At 43.2% G+C, this 20,589-nt stretch overlaps 1 protein-coding gene across 2 annotated transcripts; it reads right to left on the bottom strand.

The window, feature by feature from the left end:
• Window positions 1–319: 319 nt before the first annotated feature.
• Window positions 320–20,247, bottom strand: MAPK13 (mitogen-activated protein kinase 13). 2 transcript variants are annotated; one of them, XM_072641898.1, is made up of 12 exons: window positions 20,007–20,247; window positions 18,052–18,181; window positions 17,466–17,524; window positions 10,633–10,741; window positions 10,317–10,346; window positions 6,838–6,885; window positions 6,536–6,650; window positions 3,075–3,146; window positions 2,835–2,914; window positions 2,113–2,191; window positions 1,782–1,958; window positions 320–1,413 (listed from the first exon to the last, which is right to left on the bottom strand). In XM_072641898.1, the coding sequence occupies exons 1-12, from the start codon at window positions 20,123–20,125 to the stop codon at window positions 1,331–1,333; spliced, it is 1,101 nt and encodes a 366-aa protein (XP_072497999.1). In that variant the 5' UTR covers window positions 20,126–20,247; the 3' UTR covers window positions 320–1,330. The 2 variants fall into 2 exon arrangements, with proteins under 2 accessions (XP_072497999.1, XP_072497998.1); XM_072641897.1 differs by lacking the exon at window positions 20,007–20,247 and adding an exon at window positions 18,865–19,225 and having other exon boundaries at window positions 1,214–1,413.
• Between the last annotated feature and the right edge of the window lie 342 nt (window positions 20,248–20,589).

Genomic DNA, 20,589 nt, shown 5'->3' with positions numbered 1-20,589 from the left:
TAAGAATCCCAGAAGATTATGGGTGAGCGGGGGTTGGGTTACAACCACCACACTTCTTGGACCTCTGGGACCATTAAGGCTTCAAGGTCTACTGGTAGCTGGATGAGGACACAGAGATGAAAGAATGCAAGTCATCCCAAGGTCACACCTTGACTTTTAAACATGGGCAAGAATCTATGGCTGGGTCTATAGGTCTGTCCCGACAGGCATCCTAACCCACTAGCACCGATGTGGGCAAGAAAAGGTAGGAATTACAAACTAAATCCTATCCAGAAATAATCTTGGGTACAGGCAACAACAGAAGCTATGCAGACCCCAGTGCTTTGGGAAACTGTTTATTCAACAACTAACCAACATAAGACTAAGGAAGGGGAGAAATGGGATTCCACAGATCCACTCAGCAATGTAGGATCTCACTAAATCAGGCAGCCCAGAGACTGGGCTGTCCTAGAATCACAATTTCAAAAATTATATTTAAAGAGTAAGTGAAGGCTAACAAAACATTTTCCTCACAACAACCCTGTGAGGTAGGGAGTGCCTAAAGTACCACTATTTCAGTTGAACATTCAAGGAAACCGAGGCTCAGAAAGGATAAATGACTTGCTTATGGTTATACAAGTCAGTGTCTGAGACAAGATTTGATCTCAAGTCTCCTGGATTTGAGTCCTACATTCTATCTATTATCCCCATTCTGCCTCTCACCTAATAATCACATTTGCTAATGAAAATTTGTCTCCAACAGTCCTTTTAACACAACAGAACTATCCATTCTAACACTAGGAATCCCAAGAGACTAGGGAAAAGCTGGAATGATCACCACAAAAGGGTGTGTATTTTGTTCTCCTGCCCCCTTTGCCATCATGTGCTGGTAAAAAAACAATGATGGCCTATTGCCTTCACTTGCCCGGAGGCTCAACACTCTTTTGAAAAACTAAGCTCTAATGTCTCACTCACTGGCACCCCTCCCCCTCAAATAACCTTAATACATCATCTTCCTGGTCATTGTATTAACTGTGATTTTCTTTGAATCTCTCTTAATTCTGCTGCAGACTCCATCTTGGCTGGGCTACACCTGAGCCACACACAATAGTACCATTTGTGTCAAACACAAAGGAAAAGAGCCATCAACTCAACAGGCCTGCCCATTAGGAGGCCACTGTTCCCCTCCCCCAAGAAAACAAGAGCATGGCTGTCCTCTATTTGGATCCTCACATCAAAACGCAGATTCCATTTTATTGGGTACTAATAAATATCTGTCCCAGGGGTATCTTCTGAGGTGGGGTCATCTCGTCTTACAAGCACTCACTCAACCCAAGACGATCTGGACTACTCATTGTAGTTTCATGAGACTTCTTCTCTTGGAATCCTTCCGTGCTATAGGGCTGAAATTGGAAACCTCCTTGTAGATGTGACCTGGGAAAAATGAGACAAGTACTGAAAGGGGGAAGGTCACAAAGCAACGAATGGGAACCTGGAGCCTGTGGCCAGAGGGGTAGACAGGTAAACACCTGCTAAACATGAAGCGGTAAAAGGATAGCCAGTAAAACAGAGCAGAGAGTTGGATCCCCAAAGAGATAGGTTAGGAGGCAAGATTAGGAGGTATAACTCATTGTAAAGGAGAAAGGGATGAGAAAGAGCCCAGTGGTGGGGTGGGGGAATTCATAGGGTAGTATAGGAAGCTGATTCCAGGGATGAGGAGCTGACCCACAGCAGGGAAGGGTGAGGTATCAATTATCCCCTGGCTTCCTCTCCCTTCCCTATCTCTCATGCCTAGGCCTTACTCTTCCACTCGTCCACTGTGAGCTTCTCATGTTCCATGGAATCATCAAATGGCTGTTGGGCTACCGTCTCCTCCTCTGGATCCCGGAACTGGTCAAAGAAGGGATGGGCAAGAGCCTGTGCAGCCGTCAAGCGCTTGTCCACGTCCAACTCAAGAATCTTCTCTAACAGGTCTACCGCTGTAGAACAGCAGAACCTGTGAGCCCCACTAGTCCATACTCCCCTAAGACTCCACCCCGATAGCCTACCCAGGTTCCAGAGTAAAAGGAGCTGCCTATGTCTTTTGGATCCTTCAAGTTCCAGGGAGGGCTGGAGTGCCACAACAGATCTCACCCTGGGGACTAGCAGTAGGAAAAAGTTGTGAGAAATCCTTCTTGGGAGTCTGAGGCAGGGACTGGATATAGGATTTGGCCTGAAAGACAGCAAAGCAGAGAGTTTTGTTTTTAGGAAATAAGGTCTGGAGCTGTGAGGGGTCTTAGAATCAAGGTTTCAGAGGTAAGAAAAATAAGGCCCAGATATGATCTGGAGTGATTTGCCCAGGGTTACACACCTAGTAATTATTTGAACCACATCTTCCTGATTCTCAGTACAGCACTCTATCCATGACACCAAGCTTCATTTCTCTACCTCCCCCTCTCTCTACTTTTTCTTCTCTTCTCTGTATCTCTCCTCTCTCTCTCTCTCTCTTCTCTCCTCTCTCTTTCTCTCCTCTCTATCTCTTCTCTCTCTTTTCTCTCTCTCTGTCTCTCCCTCCTCCCCTCCTTCCATCTCTCTTCCTCCCTCTCTCATCTCTTCTCTCTGTCTGTTTCCTAAACATTAAAATATATGGGATGAGAAAAGGGCCATGACCACCAGGACAAAGCTGGAGCAAGGGCAGTGGAGTCAAAGTCCAAGCAGGCCCAGTCTGACCAGCGATCAGGTCATTCACTGTCTTGCTTTTTTAAACATTTGACTCAAAACAAAAGCAGCAGACTTTGGGGAGAAGCTTGCTCATCATTTCTACCCAGTTTTCCTATTCAGGTACTTCCTTAAGCAGGCCCTGGCTTGTCCCTTACCGCTTTGTCCTGTAACTTCTGTACAAAGTCTGCTCCAGGAACCCCGGTCACCTTGAGGATCTGGGTCAGTTGGTCCAAGTCTGGCCAGTGGAGTTGAGGCTCATAGTTCCTCCTGATCAATTTGTGGAAGAAATTTCTGACCCCTTCCCATCCCTCTCACCCACTACCAGGAGGACTTGTATTCCAAAGTCAAGTAGAATTATCTACAGTATCCAACCTGGACCGGACAAGAAAGGATACAGTCTTTTCCCTTGAACAGAGTTTTCCCAGTCAGCATCTCTGCCATGATGCAGCCAACAGACCAGATGTCCACTGTGGATAAGATGTGGAGAAGGGAATGAACAAGAGGGAGAAATGAAGGAAAATCATGGAGAATAAAAATAGGTCTGGTCATAAAAATGCTAATCAACAAATCAACAAAAATTTACTACAGGACTGTGGGATGGCAGAAATGTCCCTGCTCTCAAGGAACTTAAAAATCCAGCTGGTAACGTAATAAAGAAATAAAAAGACGACCATGAATGGAGTATAATTCATATAGGTCTCTTAAGGGTGTAAAACACTTTGCTTTCAGTATCTCTAGAGAAGAAGTGCTGGTATTATTGTTCTCATTTTACAGATGAGGAAACCAAGTCTCCAACATGAAAAGTGATTTCTTCTTGGTCATACAACTAGTAAAAATCCCTGAGATCAGATGAGAATTTAGATCTCCTTATTCTAAATCCATCCCTCTCCACCACACTTTGCTGTTTCCCAAGAACAAGCCTTTAAATAAACAGGCTTTGCTGAATTTTTTTCCTAAGTCTTTGTTAAAAGGGAAGGCTCCCTGTGGAATAGGTCAGGAGGGGCATATTAGTAATTGGATGTGATTGGAGGGCTAGAGGTAGAGTATGGAACTTTTTCCAATGTCTTCTTTTATGGCAGGAAGAAACTGAATTGTTGGTTCACTCCACTTTGTACCTGCTGCTCTGCCTGGTTTCAATCCCTCCCCTCCCCACGCCAGCCCAATCTCCTGCTTTCTTTTGTATGTTGTCATTAGATTCTAAGCAACTTGAAGGTAGGAACTGTCTTTCTTTCTTATTAATTGCATCCCCAGCAGTTAGCATTGTACCTGGCACATTTTAGGTGTTTGATAAATATGTATTGGATTGGCTTATGAATAGCACTTAAAAAATCAAATAAAAATTATAACTTTCATAAGCCAAATGAGAGCTATTCTTCAAGCAATTACCTTGGGAGTCTATACACTTATTTAGATGATGTCACCACAGCTTAAAACATGGTTGGAGTTCTTCCTTGGGAACCTCCTAAGATGTGCTCTCATTCATATGATCAGACTAACCTGGAAGGGAGCTTAGACATGATCTAAGCCCAGCTCTTCTCATTTGAATGAATGATAAAAAACCAAGATCCCAAGAGAAGATGTGACTTGCCCAAGATCACATAAGCATCAGAGAGCAAAGCCTAGATTTGACTTAAAACCCTATGTCTTTCCCATTATGACAATGTATCAGCCCCAACAAGCCATAACATTACTTTATAGGCCCATCTCATTTTAGGCCAGAAACTATAACATTCACCTTGATTGCCTGCTTTATTTAGCACACTTGAAGGACTGGATCTGGAGTCAAGGAAGACCTGTATTCAAATCTGGCCTCAGACATTTACCAGTTGGACATGTCATTTAATCTCTGCCTGCCTCAGTTTCCTCCAGGGATAATATAATGAGGAAAAGAAGAGCACCTCCCTTCCAGGGTTGTTGTGAAGATCAAATGAGATAATATTAGTAAAGTGTTTAGCACTGTGCTAGTGCTAAGTAGGTATTTAATAAATTCTTCTTTCCTTCCTTTCTTCCCTTTCTTCATTCCTTCTTTCCATCTTACTTTTCTTCCTTCTTTCCCTTCCTCCTTTTCCCTTCCTTCCTTCCTTCCTTCCTTCCTTCCTTCCTTCCTTCCTTCCTTCCTTCCTTCCTTCCTCTCAATGACCATTACATATTTTGAAAAATCAAACCTACCATTACAGGATGAAGATTTGCTACCACTGAGGATCTGGTCTGCATTTCACTGGTAAATGGAAATCCTGATAAAGAAACTCCCCCTACTAATACAGACAGGTATCTGTTCTATAATTATAGTCTTAAGCAGTTGTCTAGAATAGAAAAGAGAGAACACTTGGACTGACTCCCAAGTGCAGCCAGATCCAGCTTAAAATATAAATGAGAAATACTCAACAAAACAAATAAGTATGTAATAAAAGACAGATAACATGATACTTGAAGTCAATATAAGGTTCCACAGAAATCCTTCTGTATGGATTAGGGGACTCTGTTTCTATTCGAATTTGCTACCACTGCTCCAGATCTCTGAGAGGAAAAGTGATTTGTCCAGAGTGACTGAGTCAGTATGTTATAGGTGGGACTTCACCCTAAGTCTCTCTGACTCCAACCATGCTCTGCTACGTCTCATCACCAAAGATATTCAGAAGATGCAATAAACTTGGTTGTTAATACAGACAGTCTATTCCTTGGACAAGATTCTCTGGCCAGAATTTCCTCCCTCCTCCTAGCTTCCTTCAAATCCCACCTAAAACCCCATCTTCTGTTATTCAGTCATATCTGACCCTTCATGACCCCATTTAGCATTTTCTTGGCAAATAGAGTATTTGCCCTTTCCTTCTCCAGTTTATTTTACAGATCAGGAAACTGAGGCAAACAGGGTTAAGTGGCTTGCCCAGAGTCACACAGCTAATAAGTATCTGAGGCCAGATTGGAACTCAGGAAGATGTCTTCCTGACTCCTGACCTGACATTCTATACATTGTGCCACCTAGCTGCCTCTAAATCCCATCTTCTACAGCAGGGCTGCACAACATATGGAAGCTCAAACTTGTGGTTTTCCAGTGGCCTTTGAAAAGTGTAGAGTATATAAAAGAAATTAAAGATGTAATGAGTGCTTTGTCTGTGCCCTAATTAACCCACCTTCCACTCATCACTACTGTAACTTGGCAGGTGGATTATCACTGCACACTCTCTTCTGTTTGTCACATGACCCATGGCACCCAACCATAGTCAGTCTGTCTCTAGTCTGGAGGAGTCTAGAGTCTAGAGGAGCAATTTCATGATAAATAAAAATCTTAAGTAATAAAGGTAATTAATTGATATTAATTGAAATTAACCTTTTTAAAAAAAACATATGGTTCATTTGAAAAACAGTTTCATCATGAATTATACCTTTACTTGGAAAGTGACCCACTAAAAACCCATCTATGGCCCAAAAAAGTTTAGCCTGTTTTTAATTTGGTCCCCACCTTCTGCCAAGCTGTGCAGGCTTGTTCCATGAGAAGCCTTTCTGGATCTCTCTCTTAATCCTAACACCTTCTCTCACTGATTGCTTCCTGTTTATTCTGTATATAACTTGTTGGTAAGTAGGCATTTGCATCTTGTCTTTCCATTAGATGGTGACCTTCTTGAGGGCAGAGACTGACTTTTGCCTCTCTTTGTATCCCTAGCACTTAATACTAATGTTTAATAAATTTTTATTAAGTGTTTAATAAATGTTTATTGACTGACTGGCTATACAAAAGAAAGATTCTTGGGGCTAATAATAGTGAAATGAAGGCTTCGTAAAACTCATATGATTACATGAGAGAAATGAAATATGCTCCATCCATCTCTCCCACTCCTATGGCAATGGTCTGACTAACCTGTCTGATTATAGTGCATCCAGCTGAGAATCACTTCTGGGGCCCGGTACCAACGAGTCACCACATAGCCTGTCATCTCGGCATCCGCATGCCTGGCCAACCCAAAATCTAGGATCTACAGTCCGGTAGAAAAAGGAAAGACCCATTGTTGAGGAGGGGCATGACAAATACCTCCTAGAGAGAAGCTCTCACAATTCTCTCCTCCCACTCCTCTTTCTCCACCCCCCACCCAGCTGGCATCATCAATTCTGGTTCCGTTTGATAGCTGTCCCCAAATTTAACCCAGTCCCTTTGAAGCCCACCTTCAATTCACAGTCTTCATTCACAGCCAGGTTTCCTGGTTTCAAGTCCTACATTGGATAAGAATAGACAATCAAGTCCAAGATTAAGCTAAAAAATTATATATTTTACTTTTCTGTCACCTTTACTTCCCAATACTCCCCCCCCTTTCCCACTCAGAGAGCCAATTGTCTCAACAATGAAAAAGTAAAAAACAAAAACAAAAAACTCCCCCAAAACCCAACAGTCAGCAAAACTAATACATAATCAAATCTGACAATATGAACAGTATTTCACCGGCAGCTAGGTGGCGCAGTGGATAGAGTATCAGATATGGAATCAGGAAGATTCATCATTCAAATTCAAATTTGACCTCAAGCACTGCAAGTCACTTAACCTTGTTTGCCTCAGTTTCCTCATCTATAAAAATGAGCTGGAGATGGAAATGGCAAACCTCTCCAGTATCTTTGCCAAGAAAACCCCAAATAGGGTCATGAAGAGTCAGACACAACTGAAAAATGACTCAAGAAAACAACAGCATTTCATACCTACAGCCTCCCACCTCTGCAAAGAAAGAAGGAAGGTGCATTCTTACACCTCCTCTTAGGAGCCAAGACTTCATTTGTTTGAACAACACCAAGTGGTCAGACCTAGGACCTCTGTCTTTCCTACTAGTCAATTCTCCTTCTCTTATAGTTTCTTGGGATTGCTACATTCCCCTGGGAGGGACTTCAGAAGAATCTAGTACAACTGTTCCTAGGTATGAATCTCCTCTACCATATCCCTGACCACTGAGATTATCCAACTGAAGACCTAATAATGAAAAAATCTTAAAGGCTTTTGCAACTTCTGAGAGTACCAAGGCCTGTGAGCTGGGAGTTAAGACCTGGGTACCATTCTACAAGCATCCTGAAAAAAAAAACCCAGCTCTCTCGGTGCTTCCATTGTCTCTTAGACTGCATGCCAAGATGACCAAGGGGGCCAACTTGAGTAGTGCCCAAAGAAGACTTCTTACCTCACTTACTGCCTCCTCAATCCAAGAGAATATTTTTTCCCCTTCATTTCACATTCTTATCCACTGTTAGAGTGAGTCAGCTGATATACAGAGGTTCAAGGAATTTGGAAACAGTGAGAATAAATGAGTTTTTATTAATCTAAGGAGAATTTTAGTTTCTGATCCTGGGCTCTATTACCTATTGGCTGTTAGACTGGGAACACAGTCATTTAATATCTCTAAGTCTTAATGTCTTCCTCTTTAAAATGTGGGAGTTATATTGATTAGAGAGATGTAAATCAAAACAACTCTGAGGTACTACATCATACCTCTCAGATTGGCCAACCTGACAAAAGAGGAAAGTGATAAATGTTGGAGAAGATGTGGGAGAGTTGGAACACTAATTCATTTTTAGTGGAGTTGTGAGCTGATCCAACCATTCTGGAGAGCAATTTGGAACTATGCCCAAAGGCCTATAAAAATGTGCATACCTTTTGACTCAGCAATATTGCTTCTAGGGTTGTGTCCCAAAGAGATCATAAAAATGAGAAAAGGACCCCCATGTACAAAAGTATTTATAGGAGCTCTCTTTGTGGTGGCCAAGAACTGGAAATCGGGGGGAATGCCCATCAATTGCAGAAGGGCTGAATAAGTTGTGGTATATGAATGTAATGGAATACTATTGTTTCATAACAAATGATGAGCAGGTGGACTTCAGAAAAACCTGGAAAGAGTGAAATGAGTAAAAGTAGGAAAACATTGTACACAGTAACAGCCACAGTGTATGATGACTGACTTTGATAGACTTAGCTCTTCTCAGCAATGCACAGACCTAAAATAATTTCAAAAGACTCACAATGGAAAATGCCATCCATATCCAGAAAAAGAAATACGGAGTCTCAATGCAGAACAAAAGATTTTTTTCTTTTTTTTGTTTTATGTTTTTCTTTCTCATGGTTACTCCCCTTCATTCTAATTCTTCTACACAACATGACTAATGTGAAAATATGTTTAATAGGAATGTATATGTAGAGCCTTTATCATATTGCATGCCATCTTGGGGAGGAGGAGAAAAATTAAAAACTTATGGAAGAGAATGTTGAAAAGTAAAAATAAACAAACTAAAAAACAAGTGGAGGTTAACCTAGATGATTTCTACGATGCCTTCCAGCTCTTAAAAAGTTTATTCTTGTAAGAATCTACAAAGTACAGTATAATAGCTGTGTTAGTAACACTATACTCTTGTCATTGAACAATTTCATAAATCAGATACAATGATAATAATAGCTAGCATTTATATAGCACCTTAAAGTTTGCAAAATGCTTTGAAAATAGTATCTCATTGATCCTTACAACTACTCTGTGAGACAAATTATCCCAACTTAACAAATGAGGAAATTGAGGCGGAGAGCAGGTAAGTGACTTGGTTGGGATTATATAACTAAAAAGTGTCTGAGGCAAGACTCAAACTTAGGTCTTCAGGCAGGTAAGGCTTTGCCTTATGTTGTTGCCCAGAACTAAGGTCACCAAACTACTTCCCTCCAGCTACACGCTAGCCATCCACCTCATCCCCATCCTGCCGGCACTCTGACTGCCCCTGGGACTCTAGGCTTTGACAGGTGAATTTTTGAGCTATCTGATCCAGAACCAGGTGACCACACCACTTCCTGACCATCTCTAAACCATGCCTTTGCTTGGATATTCCTCCTCTTTCTATGTGATTTTCTCCTGTGAGAATGTAGGCTCTCTGAGAACAGAGACTGTCTTGTTGATAGAGACACCACTTAACATAGTGCCTGGCATATTATAAATGCTTTTTCATTCATTTCTGACTTCCAGTCTCCTAGACGCCTTCCTACTAGTCATAAAGCTGCAGAATCATCAATCTAGGGAAGGAAAGATTTATCAAGCCCCTACTATGTGCCAGGCACTAAGCTAAGTACCTTTAATACTTCATCTGATCCTCACAACAACCCTAGGAGGTAGGTGCTATTATTATCTTGATTTTACAGTTGAGGAAACTGAGACCAACTGAGATTAAGCAAATTGCCCAGGACCACACTAGTATCTAAGGCTGGATTTGAACTCACATCTTGACTATAGGCTCAGCACTCTCCCCTTGCACCATCTAGCTACCTCTAAGGCAGCTGAAGAAGGGATCTCATCAGTCATCTAGTCCAATGTCCTTATTTTACAGTTGAGGAAACTGAAGCTCAGTTTTCTGGTCTTAAGTGATTTGTCCAGGGACACGTAGGTAGAAAGTAGCAAAGGTGGGGTTCCAATCCAGGCCCCCAGACTCCAGGGTCAGTGCTCTTTCTAGGATGCTATGGTTCCAAACCTGGGAGGTTTCAGTCCCAGCCACAGAGTAATTCTGATTCCTTTCTGTTCCTGTTACAGGGTCCCAGCCTTTCTGGAGACACCTCTCTTCTTTCTCCCTCCCTACCTGGTGCCAGAGGAATACCAGAGACCTCAGGAGATAGGAAAGAGAACACCAGTGGAGGAACTTACCCTGTGGATGACCCCAGCAGAGTGGATATACTAGAATGAGAAAAAGAGAAGGGGAAATTAATTTATTGTATCTTATCTACTCACCCTGCCACTGGATTAAAGGCATTTTCCTAGAACGGGGAGAGGTTTGGTCCTTTTTCGCTATATGACATCATAGCATAGCTGGGTGGGTAGGGCTGGTACCCACCTGGGATCACCCCCAAGCAGCTCAAAAACCACACTGCACATTGCTACACCCCCAACCCATGAGCTTCCAGAAAAGAGATATCTCAGGCCCTACGCCTTTTTCTTTATCTCCAAGTCGGCCCTCATTCACCTTGAGCCCTTTCAACATCTGATAGACAAGGTACTGGATCTTTTCCTCACTGAAATCCATGCCCATAATCTTCTGGAGATCCGTCTGCATGAACGGCATCACCAGATAGCTGAAAAACAAAGAAATGGATCCAATTGTAGCACCAGCCTCTGCCGGTGTCCAAGGAAGCAGAATGGGGACTCAGAATTGGTGACACTCAGTCAGGCAAGTCTCAGTGCATGTGAATGAGAACCCATCATTCTTCATCTGAAATAACAATATATACAACTTCAGGATCCCTGCTCCTAGCCTAACGCCTATATCATCCCCCAACTCGCAAGATTAGCAGAGCGCAGTGTTAACAGATGGGTTTTTTAGTTGTGCAAAACCAAATAGGGATTGAACTTTTCTATGTTTCTCCCCACCTCACCGCCCTCACCACCAAATGCCCCTCTCTCTACCTCTCCCTGAGGTGGAAAACTATGGAGGTAGAATATACCCTGCCAGACCCTGTTGATACGTTAGACAACTTTGCTAAACTGCTCTCCTTCTCTTTCCTTTTAAAACCTTTTTTTTTAAAACAAGGGATACTCCCTAAAAAAGGGAAGAAGGATATTATTTTGGAAATTGGGAGCAGTTTCAGAAACTGAACTAAGCAAGGTAAAAAACCAGAGGTGGGCAAGAGTGACCCAGTGCAGAAATATTATTCTAGCAAGCAGCCTGCTCACTCGGCCTGCCCCGTCAGATTCCTTCCTAAGTTTACAACAATTTGAGGTGGGTTACTGCCCACAGTGGTGGAAGAACTTGGCTTTTGGCCTTTGGCCATAAGGTTCAAATCTCAGATCTGCCACTCTACTTCCTGTGGGATCTTGAGCCAGTCAATTCCCTGCTGAGGGCTTACGTATTCACAGTTGGCCTAGAAGCATCCAATCCCATCTCTGGCTATCATTTGGGATGAAAAAAGAGAAAGCAAACAGAAGCTTGAAAGTGTCATAATTGGAAAGCTGTATCTCTAGTTTCACCCTCCTGCATGCTTGCTCCAGGGCTAGGAAGCCCCAACCAGATGGCTCTAAATGACTGTAAAGATTTTCAAGTTCCAGAACCAGCCCATCTACTCTTCAATTCAGGGATACTAGCCTCCTTGCTGCTCCTCAAACAAGACATTTAATCTCCCTATTCTGGGCATTTTCTCAGGCTATCCCTCATGCCTGGAATGCTCTCCCTCCTTATTTCTATGTCTTTACCTCCCTGGCTTCCTTCAAGTCTCAGCTAAAATCCCACCTTCTACAGGAAGTCTTTCCCAATCCTTAATTTTAGCATCTTTCCCATGAGACTACCCTCAATTTAACCTGCATATTGCTTATTTGTACATAGATTATCTGTAGATTGTCTTCCCTATTTAATAGTGGAACAAGTACTGTCTTTGGCCTTGCTTTATATTCCCATTGTGCTATCCTGACTCCTTGGGCAAACTCTGTGCTATGTTTCTACATTCTTCTGACTGAACTTGTGAACACCTCAGGCTGCTAGGTTGTTGGTTTTACTGGTGCAAAACCAGTTTTCTGCTTAAAACTTAGGGAACTTGCTTTGATTTAGCCATATCACTACTAGGTCTGTATCCCAAAGAGATCATAAAAAAGGGAAAAGGATCCATATATACAAAAATATTTATAGCAGCACTTTTTGTGGTGGCCAAGAATTGGAAACTGAGGGGATGCCCATCAACTGGGGAATGGCTGAACAAACTGTGGTATATGAATGTAACAGAATACTATTGTGCTATAAGAAATGAACAGGCACAGCAGAAAAACCTGGGAAGACTTACATAAACAGATACTGAGTGAAGTGAACAGAACCAGGAGCACATTGTACAGTAACAGCAACGTTGTATAATGATCAACTATGACTGACTTAGCTCTTGTCAGGAATACAATGATCTAAGCCAATTCCAAAAGACTCAGGATAGAAAATGCTGTCCACATCCAGAGAAAGAACTATGGAGTCTGAATGCAGATGGAAGCAGACTGTTTTCATTTTGTTTTTGTTTTTCTCATGATCCTTCCTTTTGGTTCTGTTTCTTCTTTCACAATATGGAAATATATTCAACATGACAGCACATGTATAACCTATATCAGATTGCTTGCCATCTTGGGGAAGGGAAGGAGGAAGAAAAATTTGGCACTCAACATCTTATAAAAAATGAATGCTGAAAATTATCTTTACATAATTGGAAAAAATAAACTACTATTTACAAAAAAGGGGGGGAACCTCAGGGAGCTTAGAAAAAATAGAATTTTTAAAGCTTCTTTGGAAAGGCACAGTGCCTGGCACATTAAATGTTTGTTGACTGACTCTCGCCAGAACTTATCAGGGGGCTTTTGCAACTGAGATGCTGAGCTTTTGCCAGTTACTTTGTTTTATTACACTGTTTTCCTTATCTGAAGACAGTGAACAAAACTATGTATCAGGTAAAACTGTGAGTGTTTCCTTCTCATTTTGTGCAAAATATCACCACGCCTTCTTCCCCTCCTCTCCACCCTGCTGAGCCACAGACGGAAGGTCTGGTCATAAAGAAAAGAGACATTACACAGGTGCTCCGGGAAGGGGGAGGAGGCAGGAAATGGTCAAGCCCTTTTCTACTCTATTACTAGAAATCAGGTAAGAAACAGTGCAGGTAAGAACGCTGATACAACAGCTTCTTTCTCAGGAAAGAGAAAGTAAGTTCTGTGGACACGCTGCCAGTAAGCCTCTGTGGCTCATCGCCAACAAGCTTCCAAACGTCTGGAAACAGCAAGGTATGGGCATGATTACAAAGGGATCACATCTGAACCAAGAACCTGTTAACACACAGCCCACCTTTCCACAGTTTCCAATGGATAAAGAGACTTTAAACAGTCTGTCTTATCCAAGTACCCTGAGCTTTATGCAGGGGAGGGACTTAACAGCAATGAAACCAACAACCCAGCAATTTGAGATGTTCCCGTATACAGACAGAAGAATGCAGAAACACAGTCAGCATAGGGTTTCTCAAAGGAAGCAGGGTAGCACAGTGATGAGAACTCTGGCTGGAGGGCAGCCCCTGGGAAGGAGGGGGAACCACATTTAGAAGGTAGAAAAAAAAAGTGGAGTCGGAGAAAGACACAGCAAAAGAGTAGTCTGAGTACACATGGAAAAAATCAGGCTAGGGGAATGTCAAAGCAACCTAGGGAAGAGAAAACCCCCAGACTGGAGAAAAATCATGACAGCTAGGATTAACACAGGCTTTAAGGTTCACAAAGCACTGTACACACCTCATTTAGCCCTCACAACGAACCCTGTAGAATTAGTGCTATTATTATCTCCGTTTTATAGCTTGAAAAAAAACCCCAAATACAATACAGACTGAGTGACCTGAGCAGCGTTACAGTTAATAAAAGTCTGAGGGAGAATTGGATCGTCTTCCTGACTCCAAGCTCAACACTTTATATAGTATATAGTGTGTTGTCACTCACACACACACACACACACACACACACACACACACACACACACACACACACACACACACCATCTCCCATCCCAAGTTGCCTAGGGATAACAGTATAAAATGCTACAGACAGGTCACAGGGAATAAGAACTGAGAAGAAGTCATTCAATTTGGTACATCGCAAGCCGCTGACCTGGGAGCATTTGGTAGAGTGAGGTGGGGAGAGAGGGCAGAGTTAAGGAGGGAGACTGGTGAGTAAATGGAAGAATCAAACATAGATGACTCAGATGAGAAGTTTAGTGGCGAAGAGAAGAACTTGCCTGAGTCTTGCTTATCCAGATTTTACTCATCTTTCAAGACAGTTCAAATTCCTTCTCCTTGAAGCCTCCTAACCCACAGCAGCCTCGTTCTCTATTTCTCTCTGAATGCCTCTAATAATTATTATATGTACCATTCAGATGACAATTAATCGTATGCTGCCCTGTGACATTTCCCACCCTGAGCTGTTAAATATCTCATATTGCTACCAATGCTTCAAATGTTTCTGGAGAAAGAGAGGGAGTGTGGGAGCAAGAAGGAGAAAGGGAGAGGAGGGATGGAGGAAAGGAAGTCAGGCCAAGGAATCAGGAGACTTTTACTCAGCCTGGCCTCTCTGCTACCTGTGAAAGAAGCCCTTCCCCTTGCCCCATGCCTTTCTTCTGAGACTACCTTCCACTTTACTCTGTATTTACTGTAGACGTACATACTTGCTTGCATGTTTCCCCCCCATTAGACTGTGAGTTCTTTGAGAGCAAAGATTGGTCTTGCCTAACTTTATAATCCCAGATCATAGCACAGTGCTTGGCACATAGTTAGCACTTAATAAATGCTGGCTGATAGGTTGACTTTCCCTCTCTGGGCCTCAGTCTTCCTATCTGTAAACCAAGGTGGTTGGCCTTGATGCCGCTTCCAGCTCTCACACACTGTAATCTGTTCTATGATCTGCCTTCCTCAGTGATGTTTGTCACCTCAGCAATTTGGTGAAGCCACCACATGACATGTAGATAGATATCTGAGCTAACATCAAAAATGCTGAAGAAAATGATTTTTAAAAAAGACAAAAACCTACGTGTGCCCTGGCAAGTATTTGGAGTTATGCATGTGGTTGGGTTACCAGGCTAAGCAGCTCTGCTCTGACGACAGCCCGGGAAGCCACAGCTATCTCATTTAATCCCTCACTCAGTCCTGTTCTTCTCAGCCCTGCTGGCTCCTTCCTCTCCTCAAAGACATTCTCCTTATTCTGGATTGGCACATTCCTCCGTTGGGCTCTGCAGAACTAAGTTGCCAGAATTTTTTCTCCTTGTATAAACTCATCATTTTCTGAACCAAGCCTCAACTACTACAATTTCTAAAACGGTAATAATGACAGCAGCAAGTACTTACCTCCAACGGCATTGTGAAGATGAAATGAGCACTGTGCAAACCTTATGGAGTGCTACGTAAATGACAGTTATTGTTCAGGTGAGAAAGAAGGAAGAATTTCCTAACAATGAGGGTTAGTAGATATTGAGATGGATTGACAAGGGAGATACAGTAGTAGATTATAAACTCCTTTAGGGCAGGAATTTTTTTTTTTTAACTTGCCTTTACATTCCCAATGTCTAGTACCATGTCTAGCATCTGGTAAGTACTTAATAAATGTTTGTTTTTTACTAATTTATTTGTTTTCAGTTTTAAACAATCAGTTTCTTTTGTTTTAAATTTTCTTCCCCTCCCTCTCCCCTCCCTCCCGAAAATGGCTTGCAATCTTATATGGGCTCTACACATACATTCTTATTAAACATATTTTCACATTAGTCATGTTGCATGGAAGAATTAAACGAATGGGAGAAACCATGAAAAAAACCAAACCAAAACAAAACATAACACAAGAGAAAATAGTCTGCTTCATCTGTGTTCCGATACTGTAGTTCTTTCTCTGGATGTGGATGATTTAATAAATGTTTATTGAATGAATTTAAAATTAGACCTGGAATAGTCCTGCGTTAAGGTAAGGATTTTCATAAACTATTTGAGATTTCAAAATTTGTTTCAGCACAATGCTACAAAACAGGTGTAGGAGATAACATGAAAATAAATTTCTATTTGATTCTATATGTCTCAAGAACATGCATTCTTTGATTCATTCACTTGACAAATACTTATTGGGCACCTACCATAGGCACAGCACTATGTGAAATACCACAAGGGATCTGATGATGAATGGTTCCTGCCTTCATGCAGCTTGTAATCTATCATGCAGACAAATAAGTGATGATAATACAGGAGAGAATGTGAAAATATTATAAGACAGATAGAAAGTGTTATCTGTGCTCATCACAGGAGGGTAGAGATCATGTCTACTAGGGAGAACAGGAAAGTTTCTCCACTAAAAAACTGACTACACTTTATGCCACAATTATAAAAATCAAACACCATAAAGAGATGGTCCACATTGTATCAGCTTGGCATTAATGGATATACTACTTGGACACACATGAGTCTTGTTTTATGTGGCCTCAAAAGAGCTAAAAGGCTGAGTGAACTTACAAAGAGGCTATAAATTTAGGCTTGATGTCATGAAAAGCTTCCTAACAATTAGAACTACCCAAAAGCAGAATGGATTGTCTTGACAAGCAACTGGTGCCCCCTCCCCGGACACCTTTCAGTGAAGGCTGAATGATGAATTATTACAACTTACTGGCATTCTTAATCAGGCCCAGGTTGGACAAGGAGGTCTCAGGTGCCTCTTCCAAATGTGAGCATACAGTGAACACTCTAGTCATACATTCTTCTTTATTTGTTTGAAGCTTCTTGTTAGACTTTAAGCTCCATAGTGGTTGGAATAATGTCTTATTCATCATTGTATCCCCTATAATATTTCATACAGTGGCTTGCCAGGTATACAATAAGTATTTGCTGAGTAAAGGAAAGAAGATTCATCTGTCATCCTATTTTTTTTTTTGAGGCAATCAGGGTTAAGTGACTTGCTCAGGGTCATGAAGCTAATAAGTATCTGAGGTCAGATATAAACTCAGGTCCTCCTGAATCCAGGGCTGGTGTTCTATCTACTATACCACCTAACTGCCCTTTGCTCCAATCTTATCACTCCCTTTTAGACTATAAGCCCTGGTCAGGAACCATGTCATATTTTTATCTTCTCCAGTGCCTAGCACAGTAACCTCCTACATGCAATGCACTTTGCCAGGCACTGGGGAGGTACATATTTAATAACTCTATATGGGCCAAATGAGCAGCGGCAAGGCACATGTCAAGACAAGATGCTCACCTCCAGCCCAGGATCATTAGTTCAGCTGAATGGGAAAAGATACTGACAAATACTTCAGGATTCCACCCACCCCAGACTCACAAATCATGGAAGTTGTGCAGGGAGGTAGCCGAAGTAAAGACGTTCAACAGTCCAATAACCTGGAGAAGGAATCAGTAGATCAGAGGGGACCTTTCCCTGCCTCCACTTCCGGTCCACAGCTATACAGTTAGATCCAGGGCCTGCCCCAAGTGCAGCTCACCTCAAACCACCTCCCCTCTTCTTCCTTACACTGAACCATGGGGCTAAGTCAAAGTTGTGAGGTTTTATTTCTATTGCCCCATTCTCACAGCTAGTCAAGGACCATCCATGCCACATAGAAGAAAAGTATACTGCAGTCAGAGAACACTTTCCTCTTTCCATCGCTACATATGGAAGGCCCATGGGTATGGGAAGCAGCAGATTTTGGTTTTAGTTCTGGCTGTGCTGTTGACTTATTGGGAGACCTCAAGGAAATCACTTCATCTCTTGGGGCTTCAGTTACCTCTTTTCTAAAATGATGGGACTGGATAAGTGACCTCTGAAGTCCCACACCTAGGCCCCTCTGCTCTTTGTTTTAGCCACTTCAGCAGCTGCTTCCTGATGGTCTCCCTTCCAAGTTCCCTTTTGACCCTCCCTGCATACATACATTCTCATGCTGCATATGTTTCAATAGCATTAGCTCCCGATAGGCCCTCTTGGCAAAGATCTCTGACTGGAAAGGCCGGCTCAGTTTCTTGATGGCCACCTTCTCTTCTGTCTTCTTATCAATGGCTGAGCTGTAGGAACCAGAGGAGACAGGGGTGCTTGGAAGGTAGCAATTCAGGTAGTCCTTTCTATGTGCAACAAATTCTATATACACACTCCTTCAATTTCTGATGATCCCTTTACACACACACACACACACACACACACACACACACACATTCCTTCAGTTTCTGATGACTCCTTTACACACACACACACACACACCCTTTCAGTTTCTGATGACTCCTTTACACACACACACACACACACACACACATTCCTTCAGTTTCTGGTGACTCCTTTACACACACACAGACACACACATACATACACACATCCCTTCAGTTTCTGGTGACTCCTTTACACACACACACACACACACACACACACACACACACACACATATTCAGTTTCTGATAACTCTTTTCCAGTCTGGCTCCTCCTAATCCTGTTTGGGGGGGGGGGGAAGTGGCAGAACAAATTGGGGGAATCAGCCTCCACCTGCCTGCCTGCTTGTGTTTCCCCCTTGCAAGGTAAATCAGGAAAGACCAGCATGGGAAGAGAGGATTACTACATTACAAACATGGGCCAAGAGAGGCAGGGACTAGGGGAAAAAAACACAACCCAACTACCAATGAGAATCAGGGACAAAGACACCTAGATGTGCTGAGGGTTAGCTCCCGTCCAGACAGGCAAAGAACCACAAGGCAAGTACCTGTGCAGATGTTTCAGTGAGGTAAACCTTCATTTCTCCTGTAAAATAGCTGCCCTACTGACCTCAAAAGGTTGTTGTGAGGCTCAAATAAGATAATTGTATTGGCAAGAGCTCTGTAAGCAAAAATCAGTATAAATAATCAGTAGCATTGGGGTCCAGTGGGCCAGTGTTCTATCTGTCATCAGAAAACCTGGGTTTGATTCCCAGCTCTGTTGTGTGGCATATGCAGTACTAAGAGCACTGGCTTGGAATCAGAGGACCTGGGTTCTAATTCTGCCTCTGCCACATACTATGTACGTGACTCAGGCCAAGTAAACATCCCCACGGTCCCTTCCAGCTCTATTTCTTTGATCTATAATACAATCCTAGCCCTCCTTGTTTGTACCCTGTGACCTTGGGGAAATGACTTCATCCTTCATTTGTAAAATGAGGAGCTTGTACTAGGTGATTTCTAAGGATCCTTTGAGCTGAAATGTAAGCTGGTGCTCACACTGAGAGCCAGCTCCGGAACTCCACAAATTTGTCTGCCCCACTTCAGTCCCCTACTCCTGTCTATAAGCAACCACGAATACATTCAGCATTTTCCAGGACAGACCAATATCAAATATTTGGTCTCATTCACAGATCTGGGGGAAAAACTCTTTTGTCAGACTATACAATGTGGGTTTTGGTTTGGAAATAATTACAACTGTAAATGTTCTATTCTTTCCCACTCTTTTTTTTTAAACCCTACTGTTTCTTTCCCACCCAACTCTCCAGAGAGGGAGGCCGGGGACCTCGATCAGGCTTGCATTGGCCCCCATATCAGACCCAAGACTGGATCTAGAGAGAATGGGAAGGTTTTAGATCAAGGTTAGGAGCTCTTCCGCTTGGGGTGCCCATCAGCCTGAGGGTACCCTGTCGGGGACTCTGGAGGAGTGAGAGGGAAGGCCCCTAAGCTAAACCCCGCCCTCAAGGGGCATAGTGAGAGTGTTCCCAACACCCACCACAAAAAGTAAAGTTCCAGACTCTCTGGGGTGATGGGGGAGCACCTGCTGGAGTCTCTCCGCCCATACTTGCTCAAATAAATCAGCAGATCCCTCACTCCTGGGTCCAGGCCAACCTCTAATCTAAATCCTCGGGGGATGGGAACAGGGTCTCACCACACTGAGCCGTAGGCCCCGCTGCCCACGTGGGTCAGGGTCACGTAGTTCTTGGGCAGCTCCCAGGCAGTCTTGTTCACTTCTTGCTTGTAAAAGCCCCTTTTCCGGATGAAGCTCATCACGGGGCTCGGTGTCTGGGCCCCCAGACAGCCACTGCTCCGCTGACAGCGCGCAATGAATCGCGTGGATGGCGCGCTTCGCCAGGTGCGCCCTAGGCCCAAGGGGCGCGGCTGGAGGAGGACACCTCGCCACTCTGTTGCCCTGCCCGCCCCCGTACTCGCAGAGCCAGGTGTCAAGTTTCAGCTGCTCACCTTCCTGGCTCTCCCAGGTGCGGAAAGGGGTGGCGGTGGCTGGGCTCCGCCCGAAGCCTGGGGCACCGCCGGGCGGCGCCTCCTCGTCCTTCTCCTCCCTGTCTTCTGCCCTCAGCCAGCTGGGCCGGCTCTTTCTGGCCCCAGGAGGTGAGACCCAGCCGCTGCCACTGGAGAATGCGATTGGGGAGGCGGTGTGAGGGTAGCCTGCTCCTTTTATCTTTTCTTCTTCCTTAGAGAACATCTAAGAACAATCTCTCACCTTACAGCTAGTG

The sequence above is a fragment of the Notamacropus eugenii genome, chromosome 2, assembly GCF_028372415.1.
Source record: "Notamacropus eugenii isolate mMacEug1 chromosome 2, mMacEug1.pri_v2, whole genome shotgun sequence".
In the NCBI taxonomy this organism is placed as follows: Eukaryota; Metazoa; Chordata; class Mammalia; order Diprotodontia; family Macropodidae; genus Notamacropus; species Notamacropus eugenii.
This window is presented reverse-complemented; position numbering and strand designations above follow the sequence as displayed.